Source organism: Diabrotica virgifera, chromosome 9, assembly GCF_917563875.1.
Source record: "Diabrotica virgifera virgifera chromosome 9, PGI_DIABVI_V3a".
Classification (NCBI taxonomy): Eukaryota; Metazoa; Arthropoda; class Insecta; order Coleoptera; family Chrysomelidae; genus Diabrotica; species Diabrotica virgifera.
The window spans coordinates 193,403,019-193,424,024 of NC_065451.1; the positions used below are offsets into that span (position 1 = coordinate 193,403,019).

General features: G+C 34.7%; 1 protein-coding gene across 1 annotated transcript in view; it reads left to right on the forward strand.

The window, feature by feature from the left end:
- LOC126892925 (paramyosin, long form-like) overlaps positions 1 to 21,006 on the forward strand; it is a 105,812-nt gene that overhangs the window by 52,029 nt on the left and 32,777 nt on the right. Inside the window, exons 5-8 of the mRNA XM_050662841.1 lie at positions 1,507 to 1,864; positions 4,044 to 4,557; positions 7,098 to 7,225; positions 10,259 to 10,371. Coding sequence (XP_050518798.1) covers positions 1,507 to 1,864; positions 4,044 to 4,557; positions 7,098 to 7,225; positions 10,259 to 10,371 — 1,113 coding nt within the window. The remainder of the gene's footprint in view (positions 1 to 1,506; positions 1,865 to 4,043; positions 4,558 to 7,097; positions 7,226 to 10,258; positions 10,372 to 21,006) is intronic.

Below are 21,006 nucleotides of genomic sequence, written 5' to 3' on the forward strand. Positions count from 1 at the left end.
ATTTTACAGTGATTTGGTATTTATTTAAACAAATTTGCATTTTCTATTGTAACGAATCAATGAAAAAAATAATATTTTAATAGAAGGGACTCAAAGATGCCATTGCATGGCACTATAAAAAGTTATTTTGATTCGAAACAAGTTTTTGATCACATTTTATAGTGTAGAAAACGTTAAAATATCGTTTTTTACATTTTCCTCCATTCCCAAAATACAACACATTCGATTTGGCTGAAAATTTGCACACAGATAGCCAATATATAGGACTTTAAGTGGTTAAAAAGATTTGAATTATTTTACAATACTAAAAAGTTACATGCAATATCACAGTCAAAAATATAGGCGTCTACTGTAAGTACAATTAACTGGGAAAATATCGACCTCACTACAAACATTTTTAAAAAGAAATTGTAATAGTTGTAAATACAATTTATTTGGAACAATTTCAGTTCCTACCATTTTTGTCGGAAAGTTAAAAATGGCGGAGATATTAAGCAAAAACCGCTCTCCTTTAAAATCAAGATGGCGGCTAACGTAACGGACAAATTCATTCGCGGTTTTAAATTTAGACTACTATTGACCTCCCTAAAGATAAGAAAAATAAAATTTTGGGCAGCTCGGCATGCAAGGTCATATACTATCCCGACTGGACTGACTAATATACTTTTGAGTCTGATATTATTGTATGTAACTTCTTTTGTATTGTAAAATAATTCAAATCCTTTTAACCACTTAAAGTCCTATGCTTTGGCTATCTGTGGGAAATTTTTAGCCAAATCGAATATGATGTATTTTGGAAATGGAGGAAAATGTAAAAAACGGTATTTTAACGTTTTCTACACTAAAATTTGATAAAAACGTGTTTTGAATCAAAATAAATTGTTATAATTCCTTATAATGAAATTTTTGAGTCCTTTCTATTAAAATATTCTTTTTTTCCATTGATATTTTCCATAGAAAATGCAATTTTTTAAATAAACACCAAATCATTGTAACATCGCATAAAATAACATTTTGAGAAAAAAAAAAGAAGAAGAACAAAAGAATATTTTTTGACCTTAAATGTTTTATTTTTACGTCCCGCAGAAGCTATACATCAAGTTTCAGAAAAATCGGAGATCCAAAAGTTTTTGCCGGAGTGATTTGACATGGAATGTACCATAATTAAAAAAAATCCACGAGGAAAATAAAATTCCTGTAGCTGGCTGTATACCATAAATCACAAAAAATACTGGATACAAAAAGTTATGAAGGATGTTGCAAATATTCCTGGATATTACCCAGAGCAACACAAAACTCTACCCCCCTTGGATATAATATGAAAAGGATGAATTTACACTTGGTGTAAAATTTCATTGATTGAGGACTCCACTGTTGACTGGCAATATTTCAAATAAAATGAAAATTTTCAACTATTTTGTAGTTGCGTTTACTTTATTATTTGAGTGAAATTTTTAAAGCTTATTTATTTATTTATTTATATTTACATACAACTTTTAATTTTAGAGCCGAAAAAGAAAAGGGCAAATTCCAAGCCGAAATCTACCAGCTCATCGCCCAGGTCGAAAGCGTAACCAAAGAACGCTTGATTTCCATCAAACAATGTGAGAAACTAGAAATCACCGTCAACGAGCTCAACATCAGAATCGAGGAGCTTAACCGTTCCGTCGTTGACATCACCTCCCACAAGACCCGTCTCTCCCAAGAGAACATCGAGCTCATCAAGGAAGTCCAAGACCTCAAGGTCAATATCGAAAACGCCATCTACCTCAAGAGCCAGCTCGCCGGCCAACTAGAGGATGCCCGCCGCCGTGCTGAAGACGATGAAAGAAGACGCTCCCTTTTGGAGGCCAACCTCCACCAGGTAAAGTCACAAACAACTTTACAAGAAAAGTTTAAATTTCATTACTTGCAAACGAAACAATTCTTTACTTTTGAGTTTTTACAGTTTGAACTACCTTCTTCTTCTTCTTAAAGTACCCTCTCCTGAATGGAGGTTGGCTACTACAATTGCAAACTCTTCTCTGTCTTCAGCTGTTCTTATTAGCTGTTCAAAATTTAGTCCTGTCAATTGTCGGATGTTTATTAGCCACGATAGTCTTTGAACTACCTACGGTACGTAATAGGTATAGCTCCGTAAGTTAGCATTGGCCTCATTACAGTAGTGTAGACCCTGGTGATCATCCTGGACAAGAGGCTTCAAGTGCGTCCGACCGTTCATGGACACTGCTCATCGGCAATATATGCTCTTTTAGCTCTACCATCTAAGTGGGAGTTCCATTTTAACTTCCTTCCGTCAAGGGTAATGCCAAGGTATTTCACCTCTTCAGAAAAGTTTAGACTGCAGCTTGGAATCCTTGGGGGTATTAAACCAGTGATCCTTCTTTTCCTGGTAAAGGGGACCATCTCTGTGTTCTTAGTTTTATAGATAGTGAGTGTTCCTTACGCCATGTTTCTATTAGTCTGAAAGCAACTTGTAAACTCTCACATAGTGTGTTCTCAACCTTACCGCTTTGCCAGACAGCTATGTGGTCTGCATATGCTATTGTGTAGAACGCGTTGCTGGACGTTGTGGACACCCCCTCGTAACCATGCCTCTAACCGAAACCTCTTCTACATTTATGTTTATTGCACAATTGGAGAGCATACTCAATATCCATTCGCTCACGGCCAGGGGGACATTCCTGACATTGAGCTGTTGGGTGATGGTTGGGAATGTTATTTTATCAAACGCTCTCTCAATGTCTATGAATATACTTAGCATGGCATTTTTGCCGGGGAGATCCTTTCGGTTTGTTCCGGCACCATTTACATCTTTAACCCTGTTTCAAGTAACTAGCGTCGACCTACACTAGCCCAGGGGGACCGACGGCTTAACGTGCTCTCCGAGGCACGGTAAGCGGCTCGTATCATTTTTACAAATGAAAAATTGTTTGTCTTTGGCAGGGCTCGAACCCACGTGCACTGGCGTATGAGGCCAGCGATTATGCCGTTGCGCTACGGCCGCTCCTTGATGCAGTGTAGAATCGGTATATATCTCTGAAGTATATGCATGTTGATTTGGATGTAATGGGTTACGAACCAGAACTTCATACCTTGTGTACCTCCCTTCCCATTATTTTCAAGAGAAACGATGTTAGGCTGGTTGGTCGGAAACTCTTTAGTAGAGTGTCGTCCATCCCACCTGGTTTTGGTATGAAGACATCACGTACTTTTCTCCACTTCCAAGGAATATATTTCAAAGCCAAGGAGGCTTTGAACATTCCCACATGGTGCGGCAGAAGTAGTAGGACTGGAAATATGCCGTCAGGCCCTCGTGACTTGAAAGGGGTGAAGTACGCTATGATCCATCTTATCTTTTCCTCACTAATGATTGTTCTGGAGAGATGCCAGTCATTAAGTGAAAGTATGATTATTTCTCCCATCCAGTTCGGTGCTGTTGAGGTGTTAGAACCCGGGAAATGTGTTTTCATCAGGATCTCATTACGTACGCAAAGTTTGTAAGTTTTACTTCCATCTTCCGTAGTTAATATGCCGATGTGGATCCTTTGAGAGCGCTTGTGGTAGCTTAGAAGCCAGCAAGAAATCTTCGATTTCCTCACAGTAGGCTCTCCAAGCAACACCTTCTTTTTGTCTTTAGACTTTGAAATTTGATTGATAAGAATCCCAATTCTCTTTGAGTTTGATGCATTTTGCTCAATTAAATGCCGTTCTTGCAGTGTCCCTAAGGTATTCCAGTTCAGTATACCACCAAAGTTGGTTGTGCGATTTTCCTGGACCATCCTTTTTGGACAAGATTTTTTATAAGCATAGATTATTTAGTTTTGGATAGATGCCGTATAACTTTCCAATTCTGTATTAGTTGTCGGAGTTAAAGCCTTTTCATTCTGCAGAGTATCTTCTGAGAGTAGGTTGTATAGTTCTATATCCATCCTCCTAGTCTCCTAGCCAAAAAGTCCATATTAAAACTGTACCATATCAAATCAAACCGAACAAAAATCAAAATTGTATACCTTTATTTATGTCAATTTGTCTTATTTTAGGTCGAGATCGAACTTGAATCTGTCCGTGTGCAACTTGAGGAAGAAAGCGAAGCTCGTCTTGACCTTGAACGTCAATTGGTCAAATCCCAAGGTGAGGTTCAAGTCTACAAATCCAAATATGAAACCGAAGTCGTTGCTCGTGCTGAAGAAGTTGAAGAAATCCGTCGCAAATTCACCATCAGAATCCAAGAACAAGAAGAACACATTGAAGCCCTCTTGGTCAAGGTCAACAACCTCGAGAAGCAAAAGTCCCGCCTCCAATCCGAAGTCGAGGTTCTTATCATTGACTTGGAGAAAGCAAATAACACCGCTAGAGAACTTCAAAAACGCGTTGAACAACTCGAGAGAATCAATATTGACTTGAAGACCCGTCTCGATGAAACTGTTCAATTGTACGAGCAAAGCCAACGTGATCTCCGTAACAAGGTCACTGAATTGCAACGCGCTGTACACGAATTGGACAAAACTCGCGAACTCAAGGACCAACTTGCCAGAGAAAATAAGAAATTGTGCGGTAAGTACTAATCTGTTCAATGATGAGTTGTAGATTGGTTATTTTCTTCATATGCCGTGCTCTATTATCGAGCGTTGTCTATAAAATTGGCTATAGTAATTTTTTGGCGGCAGCTCATAAATGGATTAAGTGGATCTGTTAAACCATTTTCTCAGGTTTCTAAGCAATGACATTCTTCTTCGACCTGGCGTTAAAGAATGCAGCTCTGGCCTTCTCTATAAGTATTCTAATTTCTTTGCTCATGTCCCTGTTCTTATTTAGATGCAACCAAGGTAGGTGATATTGTTCTCTCTAGTTGTTCACCATAAGCTGTTACCACTTCCGGATGTATTGGCGTTTTACTAACAACCATCACCTTTGTCTTTGCGGTGTTTAGCTTGAGTTCATATTCATCACACGTTGTGGTAATCCTATTAATCAGATGTTGAATTTCTTCGTAATTGCTTGCAATTAAGACCATGTCATCCGCGTATCTCAAATTATTAATATTGACGCCACGGTCTTACTTTATGGTGTCGAGTCCTGGACTGTGAATAAAATAGATCTAAATCGCCTTAAGGCTTTTAAAATGTAGTGCTATAGAAGAATTGTAAAAGTTTCTTGGGTGGAGAAGATTCGAAACTTCACAATACTAGAAAGTCTCAGGAAGACAAGCACTAAGAAGAGAAAGCTGGACTATTTCGGACATGTAATGAGAGGTTCCAAATATAAGTTATATATTAGCAGTGGGGTTCCTACGGTCTCCTCCGCATCCCACATTTCGCTCGCCATCGTTTTCTATCCACCCATTCATTTTCTTCAATTGCTCTATCTGCCATAGACTGTCCTATGCCTTTCTTCCATGTTTCTGCAGGCCTTCCTCTTCTTCTTCTATTCATGGGTGTGTAATTTAATGCTCTTTTTGGCCATCTTTCCTCTGACATCCTCATAACATGACTATGCCATAGCAATTTCTTTGTTTCTATATGGTCAACCGTGGAATGTACACTCTTTGTCCGTCTTCTTATTTCCTCATTTGGTACGTGTTCTAATCTAGATACCCTGAATACTCTACTTAAGTAATCGATTTTCGCTACTTTTATATTTTTTCTTTCCTTTCCTGTGAGTTGCCAACACTCTGCTGCATAAGTTATAATAGGTTCCACAATAATTGCTCTGTAGGTTGTTAATTTTGTGTTCAGCTTCACCTTGTTAGACCATGGTAGACCATTTAAATTACGAGTTGCTTTTCTTTCTTGCTGTATCCTATGCTGTATGTCTCTTTTTGTAGTTCCTTCTTCTGATATTATGCTTCCTAAATATCTATATTCCTTACATTTTCTTAAACTTCTTAACTCTAATTCCGGATCTTCGGTTTCCTCTCCCATTCTCAAATATTCCGTTTTCTCCATGTTCATACATAGGCCCCATTTTTCATATTCGATCTGTAACCTTCTTAGCATATAATCTATATCATGTTCATCGTTGGCAAGAATTACTTGGTCATCAGCAAAAAACAAATTGTAAGCAGTTTTCTTCAATCATTATTCTCATCCCAGCAACTGTTTTCCTTCATTGCTCCAGAGCTTTCTGGATGTATATTTTAAAAAGTGTTGGCGATAAGTAGCACCCTTGCCTTAAACCTTTTGTAACAGGGAATGGTTTCGACAAAATTTTTCCCTGTTTAATGCAGCTTTTCGGGTTTTGATACATATTTTGAATTGCTCGCACATATGCTTTACTTATGCCTATCGTGGTCAAAATTTCAAAGAGTTTCTTTAAAGTTACCGTGTCGTAGGCTTTTTCCAGATTAATACATGTTAGGTGAGTAGACAGATTCCTTGCTTTACTTTTCTCTATGACTTGGCTCTTCTTTTCTCTATTGACCAAATAGAAGTTGCTACAAAATATTATGCAATGGAAAATGGCAAGCAAACGCAGTACAGGACGAAAAAGACCCTCATGTTTGAAGAACTTGCGAGATTAGTATGGGGTTGATACAAGCATGCTATTTAGGGTGGCAGTGAATAAAACTAAGATAGCTATGATGGTAACCAACGTTCCGAAAGGACATGGTACTTAAAGAAGAAGAAGGGAAGGAGGAAAGTCACTTTAGAAAAACGAAATATTGTTTCTAAAAGGTAATATTTTATGAAGTATTATATGAACAATTATTAAAGTCCAAACCTATTTCAGTTTGTTGTTTTTTTTTTGGACGAAACTTGGATATTTTTAAAAGCGTCGTATAAACGTATTACATGACAAAATAACAATAAATGAAGAGCATCAGAAAAGGCCACCAAAATGCTGGTCACTGCTTCATTGTTTTCCATGCTGGTACTAGTAATGGGTTCGGGGAGGTACTGAGGTTCTGGGGATACATCCAGTTTCAGATTGAGTCTTAATTTAACTGACGTCATACAATGTTGAAACACCATGTAATGAGTTTGTTGAAAATATTGGACTGACTGATATTTTGCACAAAATTAAGGAGTGCAGAATATCATGATTCGATGGATAAGTAGTTATTTTGATAATAATATATTATATTTTTATTTCAGACGATCTCAGCGACTCTAAGATTACCATTACTGAACTTACTCGTCGTCTCCATGAACTCGACTTGGAAGTTCGCCGTTTGGAAAATGAACGTGATGAACTTACTGCAGCCTACAAAGAAGCTGAAGCCGTAAGTTTAAAACTATTATTATATTACTATTATAATGCATATTCTGTTAAAATGTATAAAAAATATAATCCTCCTTCTTGCTGAACATACCCAAACAATCTTAATTTTTTGCTCTTTTATTTTTCTATCAATTGATTCCATCCCTATACGTTCCCAAAATATTCCTTTTTAATTTTATTCCTTTTTGTCACTACACTCACTCATCTAAGCATTCTGTTCCGCATTCTTTTTAATAGCCCAACATTCAGTTCCCTACATCGTAGCTGGTACTATGACAGTATTACAGAATTTTCTCTTCAGTTTCATTGGAATCTCTCTGTTACACAAGACATACTCGCTTCCTTCTACTTCAAAGATCCTGCTTTAAATCTGCGACTTATATCTCGCTCTATTTCTCCATTGCTCTGGTATACCTGGCAACCTGCGACCTGCGGCTCTATTCACTTGATCTTTCAATTCTCTTTTGAGCTTTCGGAAGCTAGATAGTGTGTGATTTAGATGTTTAAACTCCATCACTTATTCTATTATCTGACCCTCCAGCTCCAATTTACATCACCGATTCACTGGTATTATTCTGTCACTCGTTTATACTACTTCTGATACCATATTTTTTTTTGACCGCAGACGTTCGGATACAATTAGCGTCTCTTTGCAAAGACAATGACTTCGACTTTGCAAAGTAACAAGACACTTACTCAGCACACACACACTACACATTACACCTGAGTTAGTGATAAGTTATACAATTACGTGGCTAAAGGTTCTAGTTCTAAACCAAGGCTAGAATCAGAGAAAAAAAAACAATATTTTTCATTTTTTAAGGAATTATACCGTCAATTTTTAGTGCTAATTTTTTATACATACCACAATTTTTATTCCTCAGCTAGTTATTTCGCACTTTGTCCTTTCAAACTGGTCCTTTTCAAATCAATTTTAATTCCTTTTTATTTTCTTATTTTTCCATCTGTTTCTTTGTTAAATAAGGTCTAATATTTTATCTCTCACACATTCTTTTCTTTAGTCTGTCTTTTCACGATTTACTTATTCGTGACTTTACACAGTGAATTTATCCCTATTCCTTCTTGTCGCATATAATATAATATATTATATCCTTCAGTGATGTCTCTTTTTTCCATTGCTGTTTCTACGTTTCGCTGTAATCTAGGACGTCCCCTTTTCCTCCTTCTATTTGTTTTCCATTTCCCAGTTCTTAGCTGTATTTTTGTATGTAACTCCCGCGTCGCGTCGTTCGGCAAACAGCAGTCGCGTGCGGAAAAGAATGACTTTCTGCACTTGTTAGGAAAATAACTATTTAATATTTAATTTAAACTGTATGATTGCATTTTTAACACGTTTGTAGAAAAAACAAGTTTATGTAACGGTATAATATTTTCGCTAAGAATATTTAGACATCCCCCTCGAGTGTAGACAACCAGTTCTGCCTTTTACGGGTCATAGGTTTCATGGTTTCAGCAATTAAAAAAATATTGTATTTTATAAATTTATAACGTTTGTAGAAAAAATATTGTATGATATACGTGTTACAAAGGACCTTTTTAAGACACTCATGTGAGTTGCAGAATTCGCTTCGCTCATTCTGCAAACTTAAGAGCAAACAGTAGCGATCAACAGATAGCAACTTCGGGAGATAGTATCATACCTTTTTTCGTAAGGTCTGCGAAACTTTGGCAACAGTGGTAATCTTTAACATTATCTAAGATTAATATTTTGACAATTTAACTCATAGGCGCACAAAATGGAAATAATAGAAAACGATTTTGTTATTAGTAAATAAATATTTATAAAAATAAACCAAAATGGGTGAAAATTTTATGTTAACATAGGTATTTGCACTAAATAATAATAATAAATAATAATTTCGTCGTGAAGCTAAACGAGAGCCGTCTTATTTTATTTAGTTCATAGAGCGCCAAAAGCACTCTATGAATATATCTAAATAAAGGAGGCCGTTGTACCCCCTGGCTACAGGACTATTATGAATATCTACCTAAAAAATTGGCATTTGTACTGTAGTCAGGATTTCCGTACCTAAACATAGATTTATTATGAATTTTATTTTCCTGGGAAACAACTTTTCACTTTTTTTTATTTGTGACAACAGTAGATTACTTCTCATACTTACTTACATTATTAAAATTTGTGGTGGCCCAATTTCGATGTTTTCATAATTTTGGCACGGTTTTTACTGGACTTTTTCTTGGAAGGATTCGCTTTATTTTTCGTTTGATTAACATTTCCCATTTTGTTAAACTATTGATAATATTTTTAGAATAAAAAATCCTCCTAAAACTTTATATACTCGCATTAGAATTCGAAATATTTTTACGTAAAATATACTTACCTACCTACATATAACTAAAACTCACAATTAACAACAATCTATTCTTTCAAAGAGGCAACTTATACAACAACAAAAATATAATGAATGTCAATAAACACTACTTTCCTTAAATTAACACACTACTGCACTGAACAGATATCGATAAAGATGACAGAACAGATTAGAGAAAATCTGACGCAGGTTTATCAGAATGACAGTGATAATTTCTCTATGTTGCCTAATTAGTTATTAGTTATAATATGTTCGATTTCTTGTTAGAAATAAAAAAAATTTATAGTTCCAAGATTGCACAAAATCTAGGGATGGAATAAAAAAGTTTATTTGAAGAAAGTTTATTTTTTTGTTCCTCTTAATGGCGGTACAGGCCTGTTTTTTTAGTGCTAATATTGTATTTAATTACAGAGTAATTTCCACATACTAATATATTTCTCAATTTGGGCTCTGTACCGCCATTCTTTATTATATTACGAATATGTGTATCAAAAATCTCGACAAAATATTCAAAATTACAGCCGCAATATTGGAACGCGTTTGTTGCTAACTCTTGATCGCTACTGTAGCCTCTTAAAATTGTACTTTTAACACTTATATCATAAATAACTATTATATACATATTTGAGTTATAGACTAAATTGGTTTAAAAACTAATTATTACATTTTTCAAATTACAGGGACGTAAAGCTGAAGAACAACGTGCCCAACGTCTTGCTGCTGAACTTGGTCAATTCCGTCATGAGGCCGAAAAACGTCTTCAAGAAAAAGACGAAGAAATTGAAGCAATCCGGTAAGTATCTACTTTTTTTAAACCAGAATATAGACAGATAAGGTATTTTAGCTAAAATTTTTGCAATTTTTAGCGCGAAAACTAATTTTTTTAATTTATTATTATCAGCATAGTTAGCAAAAATAATAAACTAGAACGACAATTATAATAGTATATAAAAGGAAGAAAATTAATTTACCAATTAATGAGTAAATTTGTGTTAACAGATAGGTACCTAATTGAAATCTTATAATAAGTAGTAGTAAGTAAGTAGTAAGGGAGGCAAGTATGCTAAATTTGCAGTTACTCGCGCATCATGAGGACCTATTGGGTTGTGAAGATTAGGTACTAAAACCAAAAAAATTAAGTTAAGTTTTCCATTTTAGTGGGGACTTTCCATTTTTTAATTTAATTCTCCATTTCCAACAATCGTTTTTTTCGATTATAGCGCCATCTATCCATAATTAGAAAAAATGCCTAGAATAAAAGTTACTTACTTTAACGTAAAGAATCCAAATCTACAATAAAAAATGGGGGCGGCTATTTAAGAATTTGAAGTAACCTCCCACCCCACTTCCGTAGGAAGTCGTGTTTGTTGTCATTCGATAGATTTTTAAAAAAGATTGAATACGTATTTTTCAGTTTTTTAATCTGATGTTCATTTCGCGAGATATCTTCAGGTTCCTATTTAAAATTTTAAATTTACCTCCCTCTCCGTGGGGGTCGTGTTTGATAGCATTCGATGGATTTTTGAAATATTCGCTTTTTTTTCTGAAATTTTGTGACCCACCCATTGCCTTACAATCGTCAAATTTCTAAAATATACACTGTTTTGTATGTAGTTAACTTACCTTATCTTAATCTTACGATTTCGAGCTTTTCTAAGAATAGATTTTTTTCTGGCCCCCCTTAACACACTCCCCTGTATTAAGAGTCAATATATGGTAGGGGTACATTTACAGGCTACATGGTTTCTCCCATGTGATTTTCTGAAGCGCTCGAGTAACTGCAGAAATCTCCGCTTGGGCTCACCTACCATTAATTTTATAGTTCTGAGTGTATAATTTCTAAGCGGCGAGTTTTCTTCTATACTAACTTTCTCATTCAAAAGGTTTTTTAGTAAATGAAACAAAAAATATAAATGTTGTTCTGAAGCTATTTTCTTGTGGCATTTTTGCAATTAACTAGTTTTGATGGGAAATAAAATAGAATAAAATAAAATAAAATAAAATAAAATAAAATAAAATAAAATAAAATAAAATAAAATAAAATAAAATAAAATAAAATAAAATAAAATAAAATAAAATAAAATAAAATAAAATAAAATAAAATAAAATAAAATAAAATAAAATAAAATAAAATAAAATAAAATAAAATAAAATAAAATAAAATAAAATACAATAAAATAAAATAAAATAAAATAAAATAAAATAAAATAAAATAAAATAAAATAAAATAAAATAAAATAAAATAAAATAAAATAAAATAAAATAAAATAAAATAAAATAAAATAAAATAAAATAAAATAAAATAAAATAAAATAAAATAAAATAAAATAAAATAAAATAAAATAAAATAAAATAAAATAAAATAAAATAGTTAATAGAATCATCTTTTTAGTAAAATTGTGGATTATTTCCCATCAAAACTAGTTAATTGAATAAATATAAATATTATTGAAATATATATTTTAAAATGCAATTCTCATTCGACAATCAACGGGTGGACAACGTACCAAAATGATGAGTTGCTAAGAAGAACTAATGGCAAAAGAGACTTGTTCTTCTTCTTCTTTTGGTGCCTATTCGTTTCGAATATTGGCAATCATTCTGAATATAATTCTTTTCTTTTCCCTATGGGCGAGGCAATGAAGCATTAAACCTAGGAATTTTGTGCAGTAAGATGAATCGTCATGCAACTTTTTGCATTCGATTCGTGAGAGTGTCAGGCAATTTTGTGAACTAAATTGATCTCCGGCAAAAAAGTTTGTGCATAAGAAAATGCATTATCAAAGTGCACCTCAAAGAGATGGAAAATGAAAATTTAGAACTCAGGAAATATTGACGAAAATGAGTTCAGATTTTATAATTGGGGGTTTTGCAGGTCACTGAACACGAATTTCATGACGGTGGTAGTCTCCGAGGTACCTGGTGCCTTGGAAAGAAAAACTGAAAAATATATGTTAAATATTTTTCAAAAATCTATCGATCGAATGACACTAAACACGACCCTTCCACTCCACCCCCTGGAGGTAGGGTGAGGGTAACATTAAAATCTTAAATGGAAACCCCCATTCGTTATTGCAGATTTGGATTGCTTACGTAAAAATACGCAACTTATATTCAAGACATTTTTTCGAATAATTGTGAATAGGAATAATCGGAAAAACCATTTATCGTGATACCATAGGTAAATTAGAAAAACGGCCTAATCTCTCGATAAATACACTTCCAAATAAAAAACCAAAAAATACGTGTTTAATATTTTTTAAGAAAATATCGAATAAAATCAAAAACGACTTTTCACTCCACCCCCTGGAGGTGGGGTGGGGGTAACTTTAAAATCTTTAATAGGAGCCCTCATTTTTTATTGCAGATTTGGATTGCTTACGTAAAAATACGTAACTTATATTCGAGGCATTTTTTCGAATTATGGATAGATGGCGCTATAATCGGAAAACACTATTTATTAGCGCCATTTATCAACAATTCTAAAAAATGATTCGAATAAATGTTACTTATTTTTTAATGAGGAATCGAAATCTGCAACAAAACATGGGGATTCCTATTTGATTTTAAAGTTACCCCCCACCCCACCTCCAGGGGGTGGAGTGGAGGGTCGTGTTTGATGTTATTCAATAGGTTTTTGAAAAATATTAAACACGTATTTTTTTGTTTTTTATTTAGTATTTCTTGAGATATTAGACCGTTTTCTATAATTTACCTTATGGTATTACGATAAGTCGTTTTTTCCGATTATAGCGCTATCTATTCACAATAAAATTGTCCAAAATAAACAAAAAAATTGCGAAGTGGCTGTAACTTGGTATAGACCTTTGAAAATGTATATATTTCAAGAAACCAAGGAGTCCCTAGCCATAAAGGGTGTGCTGGCGTGGCCACGCTTAACCTTTTGCAGTACAACGGGTCTCTCAGAGTCCCACAAGTAAATAGTATAATTTTTTGATTTTTTTTTATGTAAATCTCTATGAATATCGACAAGTTTGGTAAATTTAGCATCCTAAGATCTAAAATAATAAGTAAAGATACAGTAGGTACCATAATTTTGTTTCTGTTTATAATATTGTTGAAATAAACAAACAAAATTGAAAAATATTTAAATGAATTTAATTTTTCAAAAACTATAAAAAGTTATAAATTGAAATTTTGTACTCTGAGGTTTTCGAGGTCGTTTCGAGGTCTGTTTCGATTACTTTTGATACTTAATTCGATTGTGATAAGTATTTTCATCTAATTGTACATTTATTTTCTTTATAGAACTGCTTCACTAGGTGTAATATTCTAGGTGTGAATATTCTGTAAAAAAAATACACATTAATTGCATAAGTGACGATTTTTAAGTAGATTGAAATATTATATTGCATGCATATCTTTTATACCTAAAAAAATCGGAGTCGGTAGCATCTGCCTCGTAAAAGATATCTTCTAATTCTTTGCTCCCATGCTCGTGTACTGAATCTGTATCGAAGTCGTCAAGATTTTCGCAAATTGGCTCCATGTATGCATTGAGGCACTGCATTCCTTGACAGTGTCTACAAATTTCCGAGCATCTTAACCCTGCTTTTCTGCACCCACATCTCGAAGAACAATCAGATGTACAGTTGCAGGAAATAAGTTGTAGTATCGATTCTGGTGCTGGCTGAAGGAGTGTTGTAATAGGTCACCTCGCCAACTACAAATGTTCGACCATTATTTGACATTTCTATTGCGGTTTTAACAATAAGTGTATCCGCATCATCTATAGCTTGTTTTACCACGAATTTTTTATTTCGGAGAAACTTCGTTAACAATGAAATTAATCTGATTTTATTTTTATCGTTTGACAAAATTTTTTTTTGATTGACAGTACATGTCCTACATTCATCGAAAATAATTTCTACACGTTGGCTATGCAGGTATCGTCGATGCTGCTCAGCTTTTTTGATACTCGAGTCATTTTCGTAGCCATCAAATACGATTACGGCATTTTTCCCAATTTTGTTTTCTACATAGTTAACGTACATAGCACATATTTTTCCATATGTTTGATTTGTCTGCCATATTACCCGATGCAATAAAAATCCACCATCAATCACATAAATGTCATTGCAGCTCGGCAAATTTTCTTCAAGATCAATGGGATGAAACATGTCATAAACAGCAGATTTTTTAGTCTTCCTCATTCCAGTTGTATCATTGAACATTGAAAGTGGGTACGGAGCAAGTTCATATCTGAAAAATTCCGCGAGATCATCATCGTGTTTTTTGGCTATTAACATTCTTTGGAAAAGTATCAAAGGATCAATTGCAACCAATTTATCATGAACTTATACTGCAGAATTGACTGTTGCAAGAGATAAAACTGTGTTAGACCGTTTTAGTTTGATATCTTTAAACAGCTTTCCAATGATTCCTGCTATACACTGGTCGCCAATTTGCTTTGCTTTATGGCAATTTATCTTTTTGTCGCCTACTATTCCGGAGCTAAGAGACATTATTTCTTCGTCAATAATGAAAGGGCTGTGTGTGGTTAGCCAATTATCAAGTTTTTCGACATCAGCATAATTTCTTTTTACGCGAGATTCTCTTGACTCAACGTGCTGCTCAGTCGTGCCACTATTGCTACCACAAAATTCTTCCAATGCTTCACAAATGTGAAGAGTAGGACCAGCAACAACGTGAGCTGTGAGGATATCATTTGTAAACCCTCGACAGATTACGCCACCTTTCACTTTGAAACCTTTGTTGGCAGTTTGTTCAATACACATATCAGTCCAGGTTCCTGAAAAAAATTTGTCTTTGCGCCTTATCGTAAAGTATCCGTTTGTAACAAATTTGTTATACTCAGATATGTCCATTTTCTGTTTCAAGTTTGCCACGCTCTGCAGATAAATTTGACATGATTTTGAGTATGGGAAATGCCCACTAGCGTGGAAATAAGGGATCATTAACTTTATGGTGTACATGTGTTTTTCCCAGTCTCCAGTCCTTTCAGCTTCGATGAATTTTTTCAGCAAGGTTACCATATTGAAGTACTGTACCCACAACTTTGCAGTAGGACTAGTCTCTTCCACTTTATCCAACTGTTGTTTGAATTTCTTCGTAATGTTGTGTAGTAAATCTATTTCTTCGATCGTTTTTCTTGCTGGAGGGTTGTCTCCGAAATTCAAAAATATATCTGCGATAACATTACATTCTTCGTCGTTGAAATTTATATCATTTAATACACATTTTGCAAGAGACAATTGCATTAATAAATGCCCTCTAATAGCTCGAGCATAAGCATGTCCTGTTAACATTTTGTCAACTGAATTGGGTGCGTAGGCAGTACTTAGTAATTCTTTCAATCCACTACCCTTCATTATAAAACCAGTGCAGCCTAAAAATGACATTACCAAATGAAATCCTCCAAGTCTGATTATAACATTACTTAATTCAGAGTCCGGCTCCGCGGAAAGCACTATGTCAACAGCAGTCATGTACAAGGGTTGATCAAACGTGACAAACGTGGTCTGAATTTGCAGTTCCTTGGATTTTTCAACAGCCATCATTAGGGACGTGTAAACAGTGTTGTAATCCCCGTTTTCACGTTGCTTGGTCTTGTATAATCTTTCCTACAATTTCTGTGGACAACTATCAAATAACTTTCGCTGAGTAACTGGTGTTTGCCATCTCCCCGTTCTTTGCTGCAATTGCTTAAAGTTTGTATGGCTTCTAGACCAACCGTTACAGCATCATCCGAAATGGGCTTTTCACAAATAAAACACTCATTGTTTTCAGTCATATTGAAAAGTGTTCATGCACATACAAACCCACCCACAGAATGTTTAAAATGCACAATAATAATTGTTGATTGTCAAGTTTTTCTAATACTACTCAACCGAAATATTTTACAACATACGATATTACACGCACACTGTTTAAAAGACAACTAACCAGTACGCAAGCATTTGGTCGACTGCCGGTGACCGTTACGTAGTTGAGGAGGGAAGCGCCGGGGTTTTTATACCTGGATTTCGGGTCGAGCACAACATTTAATGCTCGGGACTCATCGGATTTTTCAAAAGAATATGTTTGTTTATCAGTGTAGAAAGTTACAGCCACTTCGCAATTTTTTTGTTTATTTGATGATTTACGGCTTAACTTTAACGGATGGGGTTTATATTTAAGATTTCAAAGTTACCCCCACCCTACCTCTAGGGGGTGGAGTGGGAGTGTCGTGTTTAGTGTCATTCGATCGAATAAAATTCGATCGATAAAAATATTGAACACGTATTTTTCAGCTTTTCTTTCCAATCTTTATTTTGTGAATTATTCGATTGTCCCGCGATTTATTCGATCGTCCCAGGCGACGAGCTCCACCCTGAGCACCAGATACCTCGAAGATTACCGCCGTCATGAAATTCGTGTTCAGTGACCTGCAAAACCCCGAAGTATAAAAATTGAACTCATTTCCGTCAATATTTCCTGAGTTCTAAATTTTTCATTTTCCATCTCTTCTAGATGCACTTTGGAAATGCATTTTCTTATGCACAAAATTTTTTGTTGGAGATCAATTTAGTTCACAAAGTTGCCTGACACTCTCTCGAATCGAATGCAAAAAGTTGTATGACGATTCATCTTACTGCACAAAATTCCTAGGTTTTGGGCTTTTTAGTGCTTCGTTGCTTCACCCTCGCTTTCCAAATAGTTTGTATTGAAGGATTATTTTCAGTAATCTGTATTTAGTGCCGTTTCTCATTATGTGTCCGAGATATTCTAACTTTCTATTTTTAAATGTAAACATCACTTCTCTTTCGTTCCCCATTCTTCGTAGTACGGTTTCGTTGGTTATCTTGTCCGTCCATGATATCCTTAGGATTCGCCTGTGTAGCCACATCTCGAAGACTTTAAGTTTTTTCTCCATCGCTTCAGTGAGTGTCTAGAATTCAACTCCGTAGTACAATATTAAGAAGATATAACATCGTAGGAGCCTTACTTTTATCTCCAGATTAAGGTTGTGACTTTTAAAGAGTTTGGCCATGTTGTTGAATGCACTCCTAGTTTTCTCTATTCTACATTTTACTTCTTGTGAGTGACCCGATTGTTCGTTTACTATAGGGCTTTTCATTCACAGTCATTTGTTTCGAGCTTCTGTCATGTGTCACATAATTTTAATATATCTACGTCATACGTTATGCTATATACCAATGATACAAACCAAAGGCGTATGGCGTAGATATACACTAAGCACCAAAATTAACGCACCACCTTAAAAATGGGACATTTTTGATGTCTTGTATTTCCTAAACCTGTTGTCCGATTGTAGTGATTTTTTAATATGTTATAGCTTTATTCTTCATGAATATCGATGTAATAATATTGTTGCCAAACAGGTAAGTGTCATTGTAGACCGGGTGTAACAATGATAGTGTGTTTTTTCCTCAAAGTTTGGAACACTCTGTGGCATATTCTGACGTATATAAAATATTGAAATTAAAACTAAACTATAGCCTTGTGCATTCTTAACATTATGATTTTTGACTCATTTGCTTATGTTGGATAATAAAAAAGTTAGGTACTTTAACAACTAGCAACGTTCTTCATCAATACAGGGTGTTTATAAATAAGTGCGACAAACTCTAAGGGGTAATTCTGCATGCAAAAATAATGACCATTTGCTTTATAAACATATGTCCGCAAATGCTTCGTTTCCGAGATACGGGATGTTGAATTTTTTCTTACAAACTGATGATTTATTTATTGCTCTAAAACCGGATGAGATATGCAAATGAAATTTGGTAGGTTTTAAGAGGTAGTCATTGCGCATTTTTTGGCATACAATTAAAAATTTTTAATTCATCATTGGCGTGCATACGGATCATATCACCCGGTCATATTACCCGTATGCACGCCAATGGTGAATATAAAATTCTTAATTGTATGCCAAAAAAATGCGCAATAACTACCTCTTAAAAGCTATCAAATTTCATTTGCATATCGCAACCGGTTTTAGAGCAATAGATAAATCGTCAGTTTGTAAGAAAAAATTCAACATCCCGTATCTCGGAAACGAAGCATTTGCGGACATATGTTTATAAAAAAAAACGGTCATTATTTTTTCATGCAGAATTACTCCTTAAAGTTTATCGCACTTATTTAGAAATACCCTGTATTAATGAAGAACGTTGCTACTTGTTAAAGTAACTAACTTTTTTATTATCCGACATAAGCGAATGAATCAAAAAGCATAATGTCCAGGACACATAAAGCTACAGTTGAGTTTTAATTTCAATATTTTATATATGCCAGAATATTCCACAGGGTGTTCCAAACTTTTAGGAAAAAACACACTATCATTGTTACACCCGGTATACAATGACACTCATCTGTTTAGCAACAATGTTATTACATCGATATTCTTGAAGAATAAAGCTATAACATATTAAAAAAATCACTAAAATCGGACAACAGGTTTAGGAAATACAAGACATCAAAAATGTCCCATTTTTAAGGTGGTGCGTTAATTTTGGTGCTTAGTGTATTAATATTATGTGACACATGACAGAAGCTCGAAACAAATGACAATCGATGAAAAGCCCTATTGTCCAAGATAGGTATACTGTTTTACTCGGTCCACTTGGTACACGACAATTAGACCGAAATCATTAGACCGAAAGCAGTAGACCGAACTCATTGGACCGAAAAGCACTTTACCGAAACCTCACTAGACCGACCAGCATTAGACCGAAATGGTATATAAATTAGAAAAGATTGCAGTAAATTATGCTAAGATTTTGTATATCTGTTTTTTTGTTTATTGTATTTTTTTTTGTATTATTTTATATATAAACTGTACAGTCTGTACAGTCAGATATGAGATAATTTTCATCCGTTAAACAAATTAGTGAAGGTAAAAATAAATTAAGGGTATAGTGACGTTAATACAAAAAACAAAGCAAAAAAACAACCTCTAAACTATTTTTAGTATTTAATTTTTAGTATTGTACATAATAAATAAAAAATAAACCAAAAACGAATAAAAACAAAAAAATAAACAGAAAACAAAGCAAAAAAAACCTCTAAACTATTTTTAGTATTAAATTTGTTGTGTTGTACATACCAAATAAAAAATAAACCAAAAACAAATAAAAACAAAAAAATAAACAAAAAACAAACCAAAAAAACAACCTCTAAACTCATCGTCAGTATCTACTTTGTGCTGCCATTCCTAAGCCTGGATAAAGGGTGAAGGGAGGTTGATGTTAACCTTGCTCAGATTACAATCCTGTTTCTTCTTCTTGATGTGCCTATCCGTGACGAATGTTTGCGATCATCATGGCAATCTTCACTTTATCTGCAGCAACGCGGAAAAGCTGCACAGATGTTGTGTGGAACCAGGTTCTGAGGTTCTTTCACCAGGATGTTCTTCTTCGTCCTGAACCTCGCTTTCCAAATATTTTTCCCTGCAGGATGGCTTGTAGGAGGGCATATCTGGATGAATTTCGCATAATGTATCCAAAGTATTCCATCTTTCGAGATTTGATGGTGGTTAGTACTTCTCGGTTCTTCCCCATTCTTCTAAGGACCTCCTCATTTGTGACCCGATCAGTCCATGGGATTTTAAAAACTCCGATATAGCCACATCTCAAATGCTTCCAATTTTCGGCACATATCTTCGTTCAAGGTCCATGATTCAACACCATAAAAAAGGACAGAGAAGACGTAGCATCTCAGCAATCTTACTTTTATACTAAGAGAAAGGTTGTGGCTTTTGAAAAAGGCCCCCATATTGTTGAAGATTGATCTAGCTTTTCCGATGCGCGCTCTAATCTCTTGGTTGTTGGTCCATTCCAAACAATTCTGTTTGAGCACCCTGTACTATGTAGCTACAGTTTTTCGGTCTCTTAATTTTCGGTCTCCTGATTTTCGGTCTCCTACTGTTCGGTCTAGTGAGGTTTCGGTAAAGTGCTTTTCGGTCTAATGAGTTCGGTCTACTGCTTTCAGTCTACTGATTTCGGCCCCTTTACAGTAAACCGGTCCACTGATGTATTCTTGATAAGCAGTTGGTCTTCTCTAATTTTATTATTGCTGACGACTTTTGGAATATTGCCTGTGTTCTTGATGATGTTTGCGACATCATCAAGAAGTTTAATAAATTCAGACTGTACTCCGTCTGGTCCTGGACCTTTCCCTTGTCTTAGTGATATTATGGCTGCTCTTATTTCTGTCACTAGTATAGGAGGTCCTGTTTCCGTAAAGCGAATTGTTAAATCTGGTTAAATAGCAAAAGGTTTCATACTTGGGACATATTCTACGAAATAAAAAATATAATTTCCTAAATGTTATATTGACCGGTAAAGATGAAAGTCTCTTCGCCCAAGCCTCTTCGATGAAAGTCGAACAGGCTTATGCGGAACTCGGCGAAAGCAACATTCATGGTTTATCAACATAAGAA